Source organism: Heterodontus francisci, chromosome 26 (assembly GCF_036365525.1).
Source record: "Heterodontus francisci isolate sHetFra1 chromosome 26, sHetFra1.hap1, whole genome shotgun sequence".
Classification (NCBI taxonomy): Eukaryota; Metazoa; Chordata; class Chondrichthyes; order Heterodontiformes; family Heterodontidae; genus Heterodontus; species Heterodontus francisci.
In genome coordinates, this window is record NC_090396.1 from 38,927,508 (window position 1) to 38,948,654 (window position 21,147).

Genomic DNA, 21,147 nt, shown 5'->3' on the forward strand with positions numbered 1-21,147 from the left:
TGGCGGATGCCATTATATTAATTCCAAGGAGATGGATTGAGAAAAGTCTCGGTTATCTATTACCAACACCAAAACAGGCAGCAAAGCCTTTTCCATTGGCCAGGTCCCTTGGAAGACAAGGCCACGTGGAGAACGGTTAGCAGTCGTAAAACTAGGCTAATTTGATTTTGCAGGAGGTGAAACAGCTGATAAGCGAGGAACATCCAGAAAGGCCCACTTTTGTGCTCAAACATGCACCTGTTTTCAGGCAGCAGCCCACCTAAGTGCTGGAGCTCCGCAGGTCATGCAAATAACTTAGGTGAAGAAAACCAAGTACACCCATTTCTTTATAAGCACAACATAACTGAGTTGCACTGAGTTTGTTGAGCACCAACAGGACACCCAGAGAACAAAATCTATGTTAGTTAATTTAATTAGAACTCAAATGATTGAAACTGATGACAGAAGTACGGAATGCAAGGATAAAACTGAAAAGTGTCAAGAACGATTACAGATTTGGAAGATTTTGCAACCCGCACCCCAAGATTAAAAGCAGTTTTTCGCTCTGCAGATTAAAATATTAGTTGGACAAACATTTGGTTGTAAGCTTTGAGAATACACGTAGACAGACAAGAGTAAATCCTTTGTAGAACACTCAATCTAATTTTACAGAGACCATGCAAATGTCCTGAGTTTGACGTTGGAGATTGTTAAGTTGAACTGAAAACTTGCAATTTTTGCTGAATTATGTTTAGTGCTGAGGGAGAAATTTCACAGAACTTTGTCTGGGAGAGGAGCACCAGGATAAAGCATTACAGGAGATACAAGCTGCACGGAGGACTAGGAGAGACAAACCTCATTAGAATAAAGATGAGATCAGAAATCGAAAGGACCAAATGGGGAGAAATATGAAGCAGACTAAGATTGGTTTAAGACTGCATATGTGTAAATGCACGGAGCACAGTAAATAAGGTAATTGAGCTGCAGGCACAGGTAGCCACATGGGATTATGATATAGTAGCAATAAATGAGATCTGGCTCAAAGATGGGCTGAAACAAGCACTTAATATTCCTAACTACAATGTATTCAGGAAAGATAGGAAAAGGGGAGGGGGCTGGGTTGGCAATATTGATCAACGAAACTGCTACAATGCTAAATGTTACATGTTCTTAAGGGTTCAAAGACAGAATCTATTTGGCTGCACTTAAGGAACAATAGAGGAGTGATTATACTGCTGTGTGCATTCAGTAGATTACCAAATAGTAGATAGAAGAGCAAATTTTCAGGCAAATTGCAGAAAGGTGCAAGGACTTTAGATTATGAGGGCCTTCAATTATCCTAAAATGGACTGGGAAAATAACAGTGTAAAGGGCAAAGAAAGGGAGGAATCCCTGAAATGTGTAAAAGAACACTTTCTTGATCGGTATGTTTCCATCCCAACAAGGAAGGAAGCAGTGCTGGATCTGGTTCTGGGGAATGAAGTGGGGCAAGTGGAGCATCCTTCAGTGGGACAGCATTTGAGAAATAGTGATCATAATATCATTAGATTTAGAATAGTTATGGGAAAGGGCAAGGAAAAGCCAACTGTGGAAAATATTCAACTGGAAGAGGGCTAATTTCAAAGAGTTGAAAAGCAATCTGGTCCAGGTAGAATGGAATCAAAGATTGGCAGGTATAGCAGAAAATGAACCTTCAAAGACGAGATAGTTTGGTTACAGACTGGATAGATTCCCACAAGGGGTAAAGGAAGAACATGCAAAGATAGAGCTCCCTGGATGACTAAAGATTTAAAGATTAAAATGAAACAGAAAAAGGAAGCTTATGATAAATGTCAGATTTAGTAGAAAATCAAGTTGAATACAAAATGTACAGGGGGAACTGAAAAAGGAAATAAAAGAGGCAAAGATAGTGTACGAGAATAGGTTAAAAGGTAACATAAAACGGAACCCAGAAGTCTTTTATGAACACAGAAATAGTAAAAGGGCAATCGAACGAAGGATGGGGATGATTAGGGCCAAAAAAAGAGAACTTGTTATGGTTGCGGAGGGATTGCTGAGGCACTAAATGAGTACTTTGCTTCTGTTTGCATGAAAGAGGAGAATGCTGCTAATGTCACAGTAAAGGCAGAGGTAGTAGAGAAATTGGATAGGATAAAGATAAATAAAAAGGGGGTACTTAAATGGTTGGCAATGCTTAAAGCAGAAAAGTCACCCGGTCCGGATGGGTAGCATCCTAGGTTGTTGAGGGAAGGAAGGGTGGATATTGTGAGGGCTCTGGCCACAGTCAACATTAGGTGTATGTACTATAGTGGTTATGTTGCCAAACTAGTAATTCAGGGGCCTGGACTAATAGTCAGGAGACATGAGTGCAAATCACATCTTGGTAGCCAGGGAATTTAAATTCAGTTAATTAAATAAATTTTAGTCGAGTAAAAAGTTAGTATCAGTAATAGTGACCTGAACCTGGATTGTGGTAAAAGGCCAACTGGTTCATTAATGTCCTTTAGGGAAGGAAATCTGCCACCCTTACTTATTGTGGCCTATTTGTGACTCCAGATCTACAGCAATGTGGTTGACTGTTAAAGTGCCCTCTGAAAATAGCCCAGCAAGCCACCCAGTTGTATTCACGAAGGCAGCTCACCACCACCTTCTCAAGAGAAATTAGGAATGTGCAATAAACGCTGGACTTACCAGCGACACCCCTATCCTATGAATGAATGAAAAAAATCTTCCAATCCTCCTTAAATGCTCAATCGTCATCCTAATGGTGGTGATGGCGAAACTTTTAGCGTTAACAATCAGGGACAAAATTAATTGGTACTTGGAAAAATATGGGCTAATTAATGAAAGCCAGCACAGGTTTGTTAAAAGGCAAATCATGTTTGACTAACTTGATGACATAATAGAGTGGGTGGATAAAGGTAATGCAGTTGATAAGGTATATATGGACTTTCAAAAGGTGTTTGATGAAATACCACTTAATAGACTCTTTAGCAAAATTGAAACCTATAAGGGGTTTCATGGGACAGTGGCAGAATGGATATAAAATTAGTCAAGGGTTAGAAAGCAGAGAGAAATGGCAAATGGTTGTTTTTCAGACTGAAGGGGAGTATTAATGGTGTCCCCAAGGGGTCAGTGTTGCGATCACAGCTCTTTTTGACCTAGTTTTGAGTATACAGGGTATAATTTCAAAGTCTAGATGTGACAAGAAACTTGCAAATGTACAAAACAGTGAGGGGAATAATAACAGACTTCAGGGGGGGCATAAAAAGACTGGTGAAATGGGAATACACATGGCAGATGAAATTTAATTTAGAGAATTGTTCAAGAAAGGATGTAAGAACATTCCTAGTAACTACAGGCCAGTCAGTTTTACATCAGTGGTGGGTAAGGTTTCAGAAACAACAATCAGGGGAAAAAACTAACAGGCACTTGGAGAGGTTTGAGTTAATTAAGGAGAGCCAGTATGGAAACGTTTTTGTACGCAATTAATTATGATGATCTGGAATGTACTGCCTGAAAGGGTGGTGGCCACAGATTCAATAATAACATATAAAAGGGGATTGGATAAAAACTTGAAAAGAAAATAATTGCAGGGCTTTGAGGAAAGAGAAGGGATGCGGAACTAATTGGATAGCTCTTTCCATGAGATGGCTTAAGCACTAAAGGCCAATAGCCTCCTTCAGTGCTGCCTCATTCTATGATTCAATAATCCCTGTACATTTTATCTGTAATTACTCACTTCACTTAGGGGAGTTAAATAAATTGGGTTTAAATCTGTGACAGTAAAAATTGCACATGGCCTTCTCGATGAATTGAAGGCTGAATGCCTTTTACTCATCCCAATTTCTTTGTGTTTTCTTTAGAAATAATATTGCCAAACACAAAAAAATAATTCAACTGTTGAAGTTGGGGAGGACTAAAAATATTTGATACAAATTTGTTTGGCTAAGTCACAAAGATAGTCAGAGCATATAGCATGCAGGAAAAAAAACCCACAAGTGTTTACTATATTTACATCGGATGGTTTGTCTTTTTCTGAGAACCTATCATATCATAAGACCACAGACTTCTGAATTGATACACGCAGACATTTAAATGAACTCATGTAAATATCCAAAAAGGGGATATCCACATTACCGGAACAAGTGAACCAATTTGTGTAAATAACAAGTTTCAATAAAAATATAAAGACTCTTTGTTTAATTTTCAAGGCTCACTTGCATTAGAGCAACACAAAAACGCTTTCCATTTTCCATAAAAGTGGATGTTATATGAGGGGACTGAAAGCAGAAATAAAGAGCTCCAGACTGCCTGGTGGAAATCAGGTCCTCAGCCTTCTTAACTGTTGAACAGATTCAGAGTTGGCACACTTCAGGAAATAGAACGAGATTATGAAGCCAAACCCAAGAAAATGTCCTGTTATATTAGCTCGATATTAGCTGGGCTTTCACACAAACTATTCCACATAAAACATGAATAAATTGACATGCTATACTTGATTATTAATATATTGTTTAACTTCCAATTAATTAAGATTTGCAAATAAAATATTTTTGTTCTTGTTTAAGACAGGTATAATGCTTTTTGAAAAAGTGTATTCCTCGATGAATGTAATTACACAACTGTGAGTTGATGGTAAACTATACGTACCTGGTGCCTTCATTTCATCTTGGATAAACGTTAAAAGGTCCTTGCAAATATTACAGTAAGGTACAGGCCATGTTAGAAGACCATGGTAGATGTTGTATGCGTCTTTGAGCAGGTTACATTCTGGAGGAAAATATGGAGTCTGCAAACCACCACAAAGCAAATTAAGTAAATGTGTAATGGCTGTAAAATACTATATAAAGCAGTAACACTTTAAAGGAACGACATTTAATTAGAAAAATCTCTTAATTGCCTGAGTATCTTATGACAATTTAAAAAATCAAATGATTTATTCTTAAGTGTCTCCCAATGCCACTCAGTAAATGCCCTTTTTGAGACATTCAAGAATGACTCTGGGACAGATTCTATCAGTTGTTGTTCTTGCCAGATGAGAACAACAACAACTTATTGCATTTATACAGCACTTTAATATAGAAAAATATGCCAAAACACTTTACATTGGTGAGAAGAGAAAACAGAAACTGAGGCAAAGAAGGAAGGGTGATCAAAGGCTTGGCCAAAGGGCTGGTTTTAAGGAGGATGGTATAGAGGAGAGGGAGAGGCAGACAGTTTAGAGAGAGAGAGAGAGAGATACAGCACTGCAACAGGCCCTTCGGCCCACTGAGTCTGTGCTGACCAACAATCACCCATTTATGTTAACCCTACATTAATCCCATTTTCTATACCACATTCCCCTACCACCTACCTACACTAGGGGAAATTTACAATAGCCAATTTACCTATCAACCTGCAAGTCTCTGGCTGTGGGAGGAAACTAGAGCACCCGGCAGAAACCCACACGGTCACAGGGAGAACTTGCAAACTTCACACAGGCAGTACCCAGAACTGAACCCAGGTCACTAGAGCTGTGAGGCTGCGGTGCTAACCACTGCGCCACTGTGCCGCCCTGAAGGGAGGAGAGGATGCACAACAGGCCAGAGGCTGCTGAATGAAGAGTTCAAGGAGCAATGGGGTAGAAGGCCTTGAGGTTAGAGATAGCAATAAGTGAGCTACAGAGGGATTTAAATACAAGGAGGAGAATTTTAAATTTGAGGTGCTTGAAAATTCCCCTGTACCTTCTCCAAGGCCTTGACATTCTTTCTAAAGTGTGGTGACCAGAAGTGATATAATACTCCAGCTGAGGCCCAAGCAGTGACTTATAATGGCTCAACATAACTTCCTTGCTTTTGTATATGTAGAAACACATGCTACATAGTGAAAATTAATGCATGTGAAAATTTTCCTATTAAGGAGCTTACACAAGGAAAAGTTAAATCACAATCACACTTGAAAAATTGCAATTCTTTTATAAATCACCCCTGCATCCTAAATGTGATGGCGTACCATCACATTGTTTGAACAATTACATTTTTCTATTACATGTGATACATATCTTTCGTACTTACTCGCAGAGTAGCAGAATAAAACATTAAAGCCAGTGGCACCAATAAGTCATACTGACACATTTCCTGCACCTGAAAACATAATTCACACATGTAAGACATTGTGTTATCCTCAAAAGTAATTTATCCTTTATTCACATAATATTACAGAAACAAATGGGTAAGTAACACTTGTGGATAAATTTATAGTCAATATTTCAACAGGATAAGATCTACTAGGCAACTTGGTATTTATTTTTGCTTCAGTTGTTCAAAGGAAATTATACCTTTTTAAAATAAATATCAAGTAATGAAATAGAGTGCGTTGGTGCTTTAACACACTATGCCTCAAACCAGCAGGACGCAAGTTTGTGTGTGCAGTTCACCACATAATGGGAGGGGGACTTCCTTGGTTCATTGTAGAAAATGCACTCTGGATTTTACTACAACAGTTGAACAGAAGAAATTTCCAAAGGTCAGTAACTCACCAGAGAGAAAGACAATACAAAGAAAATCATTGGGCCTGACTCATGCAACTTTGATTACAAAAATTAAGGGCAGAATATTTGGGCCGTGCTGAGGTTGGGAACGGAGGAGGACGAGGACCAAAAATACCAAAATTAAAGCAAAATACTGCGGATGCTGGAAATCTGAAATAAAAACAAGAAATGCTGGGAATACTCAGCAGGTCTGGCAACATCTGTGGAAAGAGAAGCAGAATTAACGATTCAGGTCAGTGACCCTTCTTCAGAACTAGCAGATATTAGAAATGTGAAAGATTTTAAGCAAGTAAAGCGGGGGTGGGGCAAGAGATAACAAAGGAGAAGGTATTGATAGGACAAGGTCACAGCGAATAACCGACCAGAAGGTCATGGAGCAAAGGCAAACAATATGTTAATGGTGTGTTGAAAGACAAAGCATTAGTACAGATAGGGTGTTAACGAACTGAAAACAACGCCAAAAGTACAAACATGAAAAAAATCCATGGGTAGGCAAACTGAACAAACTAAGATAAAACAAAATAAACACAAAAAAAAAGAAAAAAGAAAAAATAATTAAAAATAAAAGTAAAATGGGAGGCCTGTCATGCTCTGAAATTATTGAACTCAATGTTCAGTCCGGCAGGCTGTAGCGTGCCTAATTGGTAAATGAGAGGCTGTTCCTCGAGCTTGCGTTGATGTTCACTGGAACACTGCAGCAATCCCAGGACAGAGATGTCAGCATGAGATGTGTCAGTTTCATGACCCCGTTCTAGGCGCCAGCCACGAGGCGGGCTGCTAGTTCGGCTCATTGAGAGCCTTGTTAAGGGTGATGTGAGGAGGTCAACTGGAATTTTCCAGTTGGCTCCAGTTTCCCAACATGAAGGGAGCCAGTTTAACTGCCGCTGGAGGCTGGCAACCAGCAGCAGGCTGAGGGACCAATGCTCCAGGCAGGCCAACAGGTGCCCCCTGCCTGCCATGGTGTGGGTGGAGCCAAAGGCCGGCCTATAGAGGGATTCCACCCCACTCCCCCTCACTCCACCACCACACAGTAGTGGCCAGGCTGCTTTTTCTGTGTTTTACTTAGCTTCTTTAAAAAGTTGGTGAGAGGTTGCCTTCATGTTAAAGTGCCCTTTCAGTTACTTACCCTTTACTGCAGCCTGCTGCTTCTCTCAAGCTGGAATGCCTCTGGCCCTCCAACTTCAAGAACCCACCTCCCACTCTTAATTGCACAGAAACCTGTCTCCATAGCAATTAAGGAGGTGTCTCCATCAAAATCCATCAAACCCACCCCAGGGGGTGGGTTTTTGGAACTCAGAAACATTCTCGGCTGCTGTTTCCTGCCCCAACGTGAAAATTCAGCCTTACGCGACCAATGATAGAGGCCTGGAATCAGATTGCCAACTTGCATCTCAATTGGGAATAGTGGATGATTAAAGAGAAGGAGGGGCAAAATCCTGGGGCGAAGGAAGCTCGTGCATAGTTTAATTACCAGCATTGACAGTTGGGCTGAATGGCCTGTTCCACTGCAAATGCAATTTTAACAATTGTTAAACCAAAAATTAGATTGAAAAATTAATATTGCTGAAAATAGAGACATGTTGAAGCTTTTCGTCTTGCACTTATCAGGACAACCGCGAGAATAACCAATGTAAGGTAAAACAACAACTAACTAAAATTAATACGTTTGATCCTATTATTCCTTAAACTGGATAAATTGGCCATGATTTTTGGCTACACTCCTCAGGACTTTCTCAACTATTGTTTTGAAGGCAGAAATTCATGCTACCAAATAAGCCAACTTCCTGATATCTCATCCAAGTGGTTTGTGTGAGAGATTGGTGGCTAATCCATCTTCCAGCCCAGCCAAGTACTGCCCTCCCACCCTATCATCCACACAAACATTGCTTTTTAGCCGAGGCCCCAGGGTGCTAGTGATGATTCGTTTTTTTATGATAAGGTAGTAAAACTAGTTGTAACAATTGTACAAACAACAACAGAAGATGCTGCAACACTCAGCAGGGTACTTAGCAATGTTGCGCATTGAATTTACAGTACAGGAACAGGTCATCTGACTGAATTGGCCTCTGCTAGTGTTTATGCTCCACACGAGACTCCTCCCACCCTATTATATCTACTTCTATCCTCACCTTCTATTCCTTTCTTCCTCACATACTTAACTAACTTTCCCTTAAATGCATCTAAGCTATTAACTTCAACTATTCCATGTGTCAGCGAGTCCCACATTCTCACCAACTGTACTTCAATAATGATGTTTTTTCTGAATTCCTTATTGAATTTATTCGTGACTATTATATATTTATGACCCTTAATTTTGGATTCCTGGATATCTACCCTATAAAACTCCTTCGTAATTTTGAAGATCTCTATTTTGACACCCCTCAGCCTTCCAATTTCTAGAAAAAAAGAGCCCCAACTTTTCAACACTGAATACTGCCTTGGCTGAAATCAACTATCTCAGCAGAAACCAGGAATTGAAGACTTTTTAGTAGTTTTTAGACTTTTGACAATACAGTGAATTCTACGTTGTTTATCAGAGTCATATCAACCACAAGCTTTGGGTTAATTATTATTGCTTTAGCAAGACTCCACCTTGGAACGCTGAACAAACAGGTATGTGGCTTACACAAGAGATATTGCCCATACCATATTTCACATCATTGTCATTCACTTAAATGGACAGAGTGCATCATTCCTGAATAGTCAGAAAGTCATATCCAATTGCATAATCAATTTCTTGTAGAGTAATTTATACCCCAATTGTCTTATTCTCATTGATAAAACTTAGCTAACTCAGGGAAGGGACCCATAGATGATATTCAACAGACACTTGGGAAAAGTAATGCTTCACCTGTTGTGGTTATGACCTCAGCAACAAACAGGCACCATAGAAAGCAAGTATTCTGTGGTGAGCTCTTTACCAAGAATCTTCACGCTGACCCAACAGGCAGGCACATGTGTGTTTCCAAGTGATGCTATATCAGAGTTGCAAATTTGCAACTAGTTTGCATTTTAAGATAAAAGCTGTACACCCTATAACTTGCTGAAACAGTCAACACAGTGCCAGGCGTTGAATTGAACTTCACACATTGGAATCTATGGCACCTGAAAAACAGTATATTTTTGTATTTTAATCACTAAACAAAATACGGTAAGTCGTATTATTTCTTAGTTTTGGTTTGGATTTCATTTGGCCAGGAACATGAACTGAATTCAAACCAAACTCTGAATCCTAAACAAAATATAAATCCCAGTATAAATTGAGCAAACTAATTTAATCCGATCACACATCTCTGTAAAAATATCCACCTTCAGTTTCAACTGTGTTTTGAAGCAAGGAGTTCACACTGAACATTTTATTTTTCAGTGAGTGAGCACTCAAACATGAAATAGATTGACATGGACCAAATTGAGCTATTGTAAATCTCAATGATAGGAATCACAATTAGTCTGGATCATTGCAGCCTGAACAGAATGCCATCTTGTGGTGTCAAGGATTGGGGATGTGTTTGCACTGTGTATATTATGAATGTTTTATACACCTTGCACAAAACTCATCTTTTCAGCATTCAAAAGCATCTAATCCTAAAATTAATCCATATTGAAATGCATAGTTTGGTTTACATTTCAGCTGCAAATATTTTATCGCATATTTACACTATAGCAATTGTGTGGAATTATATACCACATAAAATAATTAAAAATTAACTTCAAAGTTAGTTTATTAACATATGAACATACGAACATACAAACATACAAATTAGGAGGAGGAGTAGGCCACTCGGCCCCTCGAGCCTGCTCCACTATTCAACAGGATCATAACTGATCTGATTGTAATCTCAAATCCACATTCCCGCCAACCCCCAATAACCTTTTACCCCCTTGATTATCAAGAATCTATCTATCTCTGCCTTAAAAATATTCTAAGACTCTGCTTCTACTGCCTTTTGAGGAAGAGAGTTCCAAAGACTCACAACCCTCTGAGAGAAAACATTTCTCATCATCTCTGTCTTAAATGGGTGATCCCTTATTTTTAAAGTGACCCTTAGTTCTAGATTCTCCCACAAGCGGAAACATCCTTTCCACATCCACCCTGTTAAGATCCCTCAGGATCTTATATATTTCAATTACGTCACCTCTTACTCTTCTAAACTCCAGCAGATACAAGCCTAGCCTGTCCAATCTTTCCTCGTAAGACAACCAACCCATTCCAGGAATTCGTCTAGTAAACCTTTTCTGAACTGCTTCCAACGCATTTACATCCTTCCTTAAATAAGGAGACCAATACTGTACACGATACTCCAGATGTGGTCTCACCAATGCCATGTGTAGCTGAAGCATAACCTCCCTACTTTTGTATTCAATTTCCCTCGCGATAAACGATAACATTCTATTAGCTTTCCTAATTACTTGCTGTACCTGCATACTAACCTTTTGTGATTCATGCACTAGGACACCCAGATCCCATCACATCTCAGAGCTCTGCAATCTCTCACTACTTAAATAATATGCTTCTTTATTATTCTTCCTGCCAAAATCGACAATTTCACATTTTCCCACATTATGCTCCATTTGCCAGATCTTTGCCCACTCAGTTAACCTATCTATATCCCTTTGTAGCCTCTTCACAACTTGAACATCTTTATGTCCTCTTTACAACTTATTCACAACTTAGGTTTAGCCATGATACTTACATCATGCTGGTTAATGGTGTGGTGTTAACCTAGTAGATAGTAGTGGAAAGGGGGACAATGTCAAAGTAAGGTCAGGGTACTATGATGTCATCACCTGAAGCAATGCATATCTCTGAATGACAAAAGGACAATGGCTGGGAAATTCCACTGCACTTCTGGCAAAATAACACTGGCAGAGCGGGATCATCTAGGAATTTCCTGGTCGATGTGATAGAAATTGGCATGTGTTTTTCAGGTGTAAAACAGGCTCAAAGTGTACAAGTTTAGCAGTGGGATCATCTGTCTTGGCTAAAATTGCGAGCAACGCTTTTTAAGGCATGAGTTAAGCTCCTTGAATGTGGTGAATGCCTGTTGAAGGACTCCTTATCAAAATGAGTTCTCAATGAGTGCAACAGGGATTGGGTCTACTCTTCTTTGGATGCGTCAGTGGCGATCAACTGAAGCTAAATTTGAGATTTTTCTAGAAACCCTTTCTGTAGATCCAGGAGAAGGAGGTGCGTTCCTTCGACTCCACAGGTATTATGATTACCCTCCCTCTCTCAGTTCTTACTTTGCTGCCAGGAGTCTGAAAAAAATTCCCACAGTCAGGTAAGCTGCCTGTGATGGTCCAAGGAGCAATTTCTAGCAATCCTGGGGTCTCTTGTTTTGTTCGAGCGCTATCTCTGCAGACAAGTTTTCTCTCCTATGTCTCCAAACTCAGACATGCATAGGCTAGAGGGAAAAGAAAAAGGCGCAACAAGAGAGTGAACAGGAAAATTCCCTGAAATATCTGAAATTAGAGAACGAGAAGGAAAGTTGAGGAACAAGAGACTGAAGAAGAGATGAACTGCAGCTGGAATTATTTGCTGTGAAATAAGACGTAAATTAGGGAAAGAGGAGGAAAGTAAGGAAAGGATGTTTAAGCCAAAGGCTAAAGTAGGAATAGAACAACTACTGCAGCGAAAGGAATAGAACTCAACCTGTTGTTGTGATCCTGTTGGGGTTTTTTGGGTTTTTAAGGCTGGAAAATGAGCCATACTGCTTTAAGGTAGCAAGTTCCAAAAACTGATTCAAAGTGTGCATTCTCGTTGCCCCCAGATACAGCCATTCTGGACTAGAGACCGAGAGATACATTAGTACAATTTAATTTTGAACTGGATTATAGTGGAAACAGACAGTTCTAACTCAGAGAAACAGACAGACAGCTGTGTGTTAGCACCTGAAAGGAGAAACAGACCATTTAAACTGAAGGAAAATAATTTAGTCTGTTTATTTATTCTTGTTTCTCAAAATTCTAAAAAGTCATACCAAAACAGAGATCTCTGATAATTTAAACTGAAGGAAGGGAAGTTAGACTGTGACAATCTTTTATCCCTCAAAAAAATTCTAAAGCCAAATTGATTCATTAAAAAGTGTTTGCAAGTTGTCAATAATTGAAATTCATCGCTGGAGAAGGAAAGCATCATTTCAACTGCTGAATTAGACTATGGACTGTTCTACTGTTGAAGAACCTTTTTTTTTGCCCATCGGACAGCTGTGAGAACTTCAAGCAATCTTGGACGGTTCCATATTCGACAGGAGCATAAATCTGCAAGGACACTAATTTTTTCTATTTTAAATGTTGTTTCTTAGTAGTGTTTAAGGATATAGTTTTTCTAATTAACCAGTTTTTAAAATTATTCATTCATCGGATGTGGGCGTCACTGGCTAGGCCAGCATTTATTGCTCATCCCTAATTGCCCTTGAGAAGGTGGTGGTGAGCTGCCTTCTCGAACCACTGCAGTCCATTTGGGGTAGGTACACCTACAGTGCTGTTAGGAAGGGAGTTCCAGGATTTTGACCCAATGACAATGAAGGAACAGCGATATAGTTCCAAGTCAGGATGGTGTGTGACTTGGAGGGGAACTTGCAGGTGGTGGTATTCTCATGCATTTGCTGCCCTTGTCCTTCTAGTTGGTAGAGGTCACGGGTTTGGAAGGTGCTGTCAAAGGAGCCTTGGTGCGTTGCTGCAGTGCATCTTGTAGATGGTACACAATGCTGCCACTGTGCATTGGTAGTGGAGGGAGTGAATGTTTGTAGATGGGATGCCAATCAAGCAAGCTGCTTTGTCCTGGATGGTGTCGAGCTTCTTGAGTGTTGTTGGAGCTGCACCCATCCAGGCAAGTGGAGAGTATTCCACCATCCTGACTTGTGCCTTGTAGATGGTGGACAGACTTTGGGGAGTCAGGTGAATCCTACTCGCTGCAGGATTCCTTGCCTCTGACCTGCTCTTGTAGCCACGGTATTTATATGGCTACTCCAGTTCAGCTTCTGGTCAATGGTAGCCCCTAGGATGTTGATAGTGAGGGATTCAGCGATGGTAATGCCATTGAATGTCAAGGGGAGATGGTTAGATTCTCTCTTGTTGGAGATGGTCATTGCCTGGCACTTGTGTGGCACAAATGTTACTTGCCACTAATCAGCCCAAGACTGGATATTGTCCAGGTCTTGCTGCATTTCTACATGACTACAGTATTTCTACAGTATCTGAGGAGTCACGAATGGTGCTGAACATTGTGCAATCATCAGCGAACATCCCCACTTCTGACCTTATGATTGAAGGAAGGTCATTTATGAAGCAGCTGAAGATGGTTGGGCCTAGGACACTACCCTGAGGAACTCCTGCAGTGATGTCCTGGAGCTCAGATGATTGACCTCCAACAACCACAACCATCTTCCTTTGTGTTAGGTATGACTCCAACCAGTGGACAGTTTTCCCCCTGATTCCCATTGACTTCAATTTTGCTAGGGCTCCCTGATGCCATACTCAGTCAAATGCTGCCTTGATGTCAAGGGCAGCCACTCTCACCTCACCTTTGTTGATCCAAAGACACCTGGTTTGGTTAGCCTCATTCGGGGGTTAATAGATGATACAATTTGGCTGGGTCTTTCTTTAATTTGGAATGTTTATAATGATATGTTAGGCGACCTGCAGAGGGACAGGATTGAATTAACAGTACATTTCTCCCACCACAATCAGAATCATCTATTTTGATTGGGGGCTTTGACTTGAGCGGTCGGTGGTAACACTGTTCCATTTACTCCAGCAGAATCAAGATTTCTTTGGTTTTGGCACCATCTCATCTGGAAAATAAAGAAGTTTCTTTCTATTTACAAACATCTACAGATCTGCTGCTGGAGACTGGCAGCAACAGATTGTTTCATCCCCAGAAGCCTGTTTGGAACACACCACGAATTGAGAGTGCAGCCAGAGACTCTGCAAAGGCCACTTTTGAACTTGCCAAGATGTGGAAAAGTAAACGTATCCCATTCACTGTTACACACAGATGTCAACTGATCTGAGAAGTTGATGTCCTTAGATCATCGCAGACTCCTGGCTGAAAGTGAACAGAGTGACAGCAAAAAGGAGCCACAATATTTTTTTTTAAACCTTATACAGTAAAACTTCTACCGGGTTTCCACAAGGAGCCTGACAAATCACATATGAGATTCAGAGATTGTTAATTTACAATGTACCACTAATATCTTATGACTGAAACATTCGTTGTTCTCATCACTCTGTCTGTATTTTTTTTGCATTCTAGCTCACACATCAAGAAAGGTTTCTGGAAGATTTGCTAATCTGTCCCAACAGCTTTCTTGTCATGCACACAATTTTGAACATTTAGATCGATTCATATTATGCAATAAGAAATAAGATGAAGCAAGCCACTGCCTTCGCAATGTTGTAAGAAAAGGATTAACCCGAACATGTGTTGCCATGCAACTCAACTGTTGTCGCCAAACACAAAACAATTGACGTGGATATTCAAATGGCTGACTACACTAAAATTCAGGAGTAGAAAGCCTGCCCCGTTGAGATTCCCATGATTTTTTGTATGACAAACTTAACTATTGGCATTTTTTATGTGATGCAAGGTTAAAGAGAATGTAACAAAAAATTCAACAAACTTGCATTCCCAGCAGAAAACCAGGCTCAAAAGTGTGCTTTGGTGAACTAATGCTATCTCTGATTTGTAATCTGATCTCAGCTCCCCAAAGGGATCATGTGATTGGTAAATCTAAACAATAGTTCACTGGTACGCTGTATGCTTTGCATATATGAAGATCTGTATTCAATCCCTGGAACCTCCATTGTGCCCCTTATCTTAGCATCAGATGATGGGACCTCCTCCTGTGTAGGGTTTACTGTGGTGCTAGGTGGTGATTGAACCACGAGGTCATTGTCATTTCTAAAAGGGCTTCTTGTATTAAATATTGAGAACAATGTTCTATGACAATTTGATCATTGGCTCTCGTGGCAATGTATTGATCTTTTCAACAGGGTGTTCAGGATTCAGTCCTGGAATTTACCCCCACACCACCCCCAAAAACCCCCACACAACCCACATGAATCTTTGGTGACTTGAAGAAGTACATTGCTCTGCTGTATTAAACTGAGGTATTCTATATTTGTTCGGTCCGATGATAAATATCGCAGAACACTAATCACAAAGTACAGGTTAACTTTGGCGTACTGACCAATATTTCCCTCAACACTCTCACTCCAAATCTTGGCCCATAATGGGGTACTCTCCAAACTATATATTTCCAAATCAATGCATATACTGTAACTAATCTAAAACATCATATATGAACTATAAATCCTCAAACTCAAGTCTCTAATGCAAAATTAAGAAGCTCAGTATGTCTAACAATGTTTCTGATTATGAAAGTCTCCTCTAAAATATTGCCTGTAATACAGACATGCAATCTTGCCTTTAGAAGATTGTGTGTGAGTGTATACTACATACTTTCGTTTTTTGACTAAAAAATGCATTATAAATTTCACAAGTCAAACCTTCCAATTTCATACAATAAAAAGTACGAAAGTCTCTAAATCTTGCTGAGATGGGTTTTTATATTCCTTACCTCCTGAGTTTTGAGCAATATCTTCTCAATGAGAATTAAGAAACTGTGAGGATCTCTGCTTACAAGTTCTTCTAGGCTCCAACGGTTTACAAACAATCCGGCTGAAAAAGAAAACCAGGTTTGGTTGGCAAAATAACAGCAGCAATAACTTTATGTATTTATATAGTGGGGTCGAGAGTATGTGTTCCAGCCAGATGGGAAATGGGTAGCACCAGATTAGATGCCTGGTTTGCATGCTGCCCGTATGTCTTTTCATTGACTTCTATGTGTAAATTTGGACAATGAGGTGACGTGACTACCAAGCTCGATCTTGTCCATCCAACATCTACACATAGCCTTTCCCAAAGACAGTCACTGGAAAGCAACTGGCATATAAAACATGACTCCAATTGTAGACTCTTGTGCATCCCCGATTTTAATCACTCCACCACTGGCGGCCGTGTCTTCAGCTGTCAAGCACATTAGCTCTGCAATTCCCTCCCTAAGCCTCTCTGCCTCTCTCCTCCTTTAAGACGCTCCTTAACACCTATCTTTTTGTCCAAGCTTTTGGTCATCTGTTCTATTTATTTCTCTATGTAGCTCAGTGGCAAATTTTGTCTGATCATGTTCCTGTGAGGCTCCCTGTGATGTTTTACTACATTGAAGGTGATATGTAAATGCAAGCTGTTGTTGCTTAGTTCCCAAGGGGACTACAGCCAATTTTAGTGGCTCTAATGCTCCACTGGCTAAGATCAGCTAACTCCGTATACAATAGACATCGAGTCTTGGAGGGTGCAAGTCTGAAAGCTCAGTCCCACTTTAACACATTTACCAACTTCATATCAGGAGAACTCAGCATTCACTGCTCAAATACAATTATTTTTAAAAACATCAACAGAAACAAACAGAAAACAATAAAATAATATGCAAGTGAATTAGAATGTCATTTACTGTTTTACCTTTCAGAATGATTAATAAAAGTTGGGGAAACTTCTGCTTTTGGATTGTTCAAAAATAAAGACTTCAGGACAGATTCATCTTCTCCGTTTTTGTCATGACAAAATAAGTGAAAGCCATAACTCTGTGCAATGTTTTGCAGAATTGATACTATTTGAATATTTTAAAATATCACCCTGTTGAAAATTGTTTGATTTCAGCCTACTTCCCATTTTCCACACAGATGTGCAAAGTTGAACCAATCTTTGTAGTGCTGAGTAATTAATGCAGTTTCAGGACTGTCTTATGTACTGTCAAAGCACTATTTACAGAATCTGTTACTGTAAGTTTAGAATTAAATTTACACAGGTTTGTCCTTTGGAAAGCAGGGTTTTTTTTATCTTTAAATTAAAGATGCCATTGTGCTGATCACTTCCCTTTAAAATCTGAAACTGACAATTGGCACCATGCTCAGAGGCAGGGACTTCACCAAATGAAATTCCCAATCTATTGAAATTGAATGGGTGAAGGAATAGATATAAGGAAATAAACTGTGATTTAACCTTTGTAACAGTACACTCTAGTATCCAAATTACTGCATAAAAATAATTTGTAATTAAATAGTGTCTTTCACGATCTCAGGATGTCGCAAAGAACTTTACAGCCGATGAAGTACTTTCAAAGTGTGGTCACTGTTGTAATGTAGGAAAACTCAGTAGCTAATTTGTGCACAAAAAGAGCCCTCAAACAGCAATGAAATAATGACCAAATAATCTGTTTTAGTGATGTTGTTTAAAGGAAAAGTATTGGCCCAGACACTAGGAGCACTCCTGTTATCTTCCATGGGGATCTTTTGCATCCACCTGAGCTGGCAGGTGCCAGTTTAATATCTCATCTGAAAGATAGCATCTCTGACAATGCTCCCTCAGTTCTACACTTAAATGCCAACCTGGATTATATGCTTAAATCTCTGGAGTGGGACTTCAACCTACAACTTTCTGACTCGGGCTACCACTGAGCCAAGGCATACACCTATACTGAAATGGGAACAGAAAGTGCTGGAAATAAGCAGGTCTGGCAGCATCTGCGTAGGGAGAAACAGAGTTAATGTTTCAGGTCTGTGACCCTTCATCAGAAGACCTATACTGTATGCTATTCTCAGAACAAGAAAATAGCTGTACAAAACTAGTCATCTGACTATAAAAGATTTGAAGAGGGAAATAGTGTATAGGTTGAATCAATCATAGCTTTAAAAAAGTCCCTTTAGGCCAGTAATTGGATGAAGTGCTATTATTGATAAGTCCTTGTAATCAGTCTTAACATTCAGTTTGCATACAAATAAAATACTTTTACAAATAAACCAAAGAAATAACTTTCCAGAACATATTCTTGCAATGTAATCAAATTTACATGCATCTTTAGCAGATTCTGTGGGCATGGGTACATATTCATTCATGTGTGTGCATGGAGGTGGAGGTGGAGATGGAGATAGTGAGAGATACTGCAGGGCCATATGTGTTCTTAGAAATGGAGAGGATGCTCAATTTAAAATAGCATCTTCTGTAAACAATGCATATAACATTTGACAAATGTGATGATAAATAATATATTTATCAGTTAAATTACACTTGCAAAAATGTGTACATCTCATCCACTTATCAAACTCCCCATCTTACACCCACTACTGAGGTTTGATCAGAATGTAATGAATGCATGTTCATGAAATACTTAGCATGATACAAAATGTTATTCATTATCTGGAATATATCAACTTAACAGGAATTTATTAATGATGCTGACTGTAAAGTTGTGGTTAGTTTAATTTATGTGCAAGAGGATTTTTTAATGATATTTTCATATTGCTATCTTTATTTTAACTGACTTTAATCAGAGACTGTCAATATTGTTTACATCGTTATTTCTAAATGGCATCATTCAAAATGTGATCTCCACTTTAGGGTCAGACGTATTTACAACTTCTCTGGCATCAGTAGACTCAATCAAAGAAAGGAAAGATAAAATGGAATACATACTCAATGAATGAGGCCAAACAAGCTACAGGAGAGGCTAAAAGAGAACTGGAGTGTTAGTTGATTGAACACTGACCATGTTCAGCCATTTCAAAGCAATAAATCAAAAGCCAACAGATTTACTGCCAAATCAGCAAATATATGTCTTGAGAATAGCATAGTGCTCTGGTCAGATTTCACCTTGAATAATGCATTTGGCTATGGTTACTGAGATACAAGAGAATCATCCAAGCCTTAAAAACAGTCCAGAAAAAGATGACGAGGCAGTCAGAGGACTGGCTTATAAACAAAGGTTGGAAAAATTTGGACTCTTCACCTTGGAAGGGACTGTCTAGAGCTAAGATACTAAGTGAATAGAAAAGATTAATCCTATGCACCAGCTTGATGTCAGCTGTGGCTCAGCTGGTAGCACTCTCAGATCTGAGGCAGAAAGTTGTGGGTTTAAGTCTCACTCCAGATCTTGGCAGACACTCCAATGCAGAATTGAGAGAGTGCAGTACTGTCTTTTGAAAAGGATGTTGAGACAAGGCCCCATCTGCCCTTTTATGTGGACATAAAAGATCTCATGGCACTATCCCGAAGGAGTGCAGGGGAGTTATCCCCATTGTTCTGACCAATATTTACCCCTAAGTCAACATCACAAAAAAAATTATGTTGTCGTTGTCACATTGCTGTTTGCTGTGCACAAATTGGCTGTCATGTTTACTACATTACAACAGTGAACACATTTCAATAATTGGCTGTGAAGTGCTTTGGGACGTCCTGAGGTCATAAAAGGCTATATAAATGCAAGTCTTTCATTTTTTCACAATTTCAAGTTAAACCATAACTAAAGGATCAGGGTGCATAAACTTCATCTAACAGCTCAGTTAAAAAAAGACTAATAGTAAGTGATTTGGCCTCATGCTCCTTCTGGGGCTAGGGCTTTGAAGCATTTCTGCTGAAGCTACTGAGCAACATGGAGTCAAAATCCATGCTGTTTAAGTCATGCCCTTTTCTTTGTCGTGCCATCTCCATTTTCTTTCTATATCAATTCTCCATATTTATTGAATTGTAATTAACACGAAAAATGCACATATCAATCATTTATGTTATATACTTCAAGTTTCTCAAAACTGTTTTTTGGACACAAGTCAAGTACATAAACCATTGTACTGCTTTTCCTTAGATATTACAACATCTTATGAGGCCAAAATTTGAAATTAGTACATAGAAAAATTACATTAAACACTTTTCACCCATCTGTCTGAAGAACCATTGTTCTTTGTTCAGCTGTATTTTCCAATTAATACATACTTTAGATAGTATTAGGTTATAAAATTATGCAGAAGTTTTATTTTTACTTCCTCCCAGTTCCTACATGGGCACATAACAAGGCACACAAAGAACAATGGATGAATTATATGAATGAAGTAGGTGGTGCAAGTATCCAAACTATAACAGGATGTGTTTAGTCAAATCACATTTGTATATTATCTCAATTCAGAAATTAACCTCTTTTTCTCTCTACGCCTCCAATTTGTACCTAAAAAGATGGTACACAGTAGAATAAGTATCCAGGATTCAGTCCAGATAAAATGGGAAAAGTACAAATGATGGAAATTTGAGCAAAGAATTCTAGAAGTACACAGCAGATTGAATTTGAGAAAGACAACAATATTAGAGAAGAACAAGAACAGCATTCTACCCATCTTTCTCTTTCAGCTGCTGATTGATCTGTTGTCCTTCAGCATTTCTTGGCTTGATTTTTTTGGTACAGCCCATTTAATTTAAGTGGAAATCTGTTATGTCGCTAGTTGAACTTTTGTTGATGCCACAATTTTGACTGACACAGCATTCCACTTAGTTTGTGCAATGGTGCGGTAGGATATAAGGTTTGCTTTCATAATTTTTTTTACACGATGAGTTCCTAATTTTGACTATGCTATCTGAGGGTGATGGTAAGCAGAGGCTAGGTATTTCCCCTACATTGAGGCAAAGGAAAATTGGAGTGCGTCATCCCAAGCCAGCCTCACATGCCTTTCGGTTGCAGTTTAACTGATTTGAGGCCTCTGCGACTGGGTAACTCCCACCCTCTTGCTTGCAGAATAGGTTGTCAGACAATTGA

At 39.3% G+C, this 21,147-nt stretch overlaps 1 protein-coding gene across 4 annotated transcripts in view; it reads right to left on the bottom strand.

Moving 5' to 3' along the window:
• Positions 1-21,147, bottom strand: part of pik3r5 (phosphoinositide-3-kinase, regulatory subunit 5) — a 112,982-nt gene that overhangs the window by 54,290 nt on the left and 37,545 nt on the right. For 3 of the 4 annotated variants that reach the window (XM_068058063.1, XM_068058060.1, XM_068058061.1), the window contains 3 exons: positions 16,096-16,196; positions 6,036-6,104; positions 4,633-4,771 (listed from right to left, as the gene is read on the bottom strand). In XM_068058063.1, coding sequence (XP_067914164.1) covers positions 4,633-4,771; positions 6,036-6,095 — 199 coding nt within the window. In that variant the 5' untranslated portion in view covers positions 6,096-6,104; positions 16,096-16,196. Of the gene's footprint in view, positions 1-4,632; positions 4,772-6,035; positions 6,105-9,362; positions 9,583-16,095; positions 16,197-21,147 lie in introns of those variants that run through there. The other variant, XM_068058064.1, reaches the window with a different exon arrangement.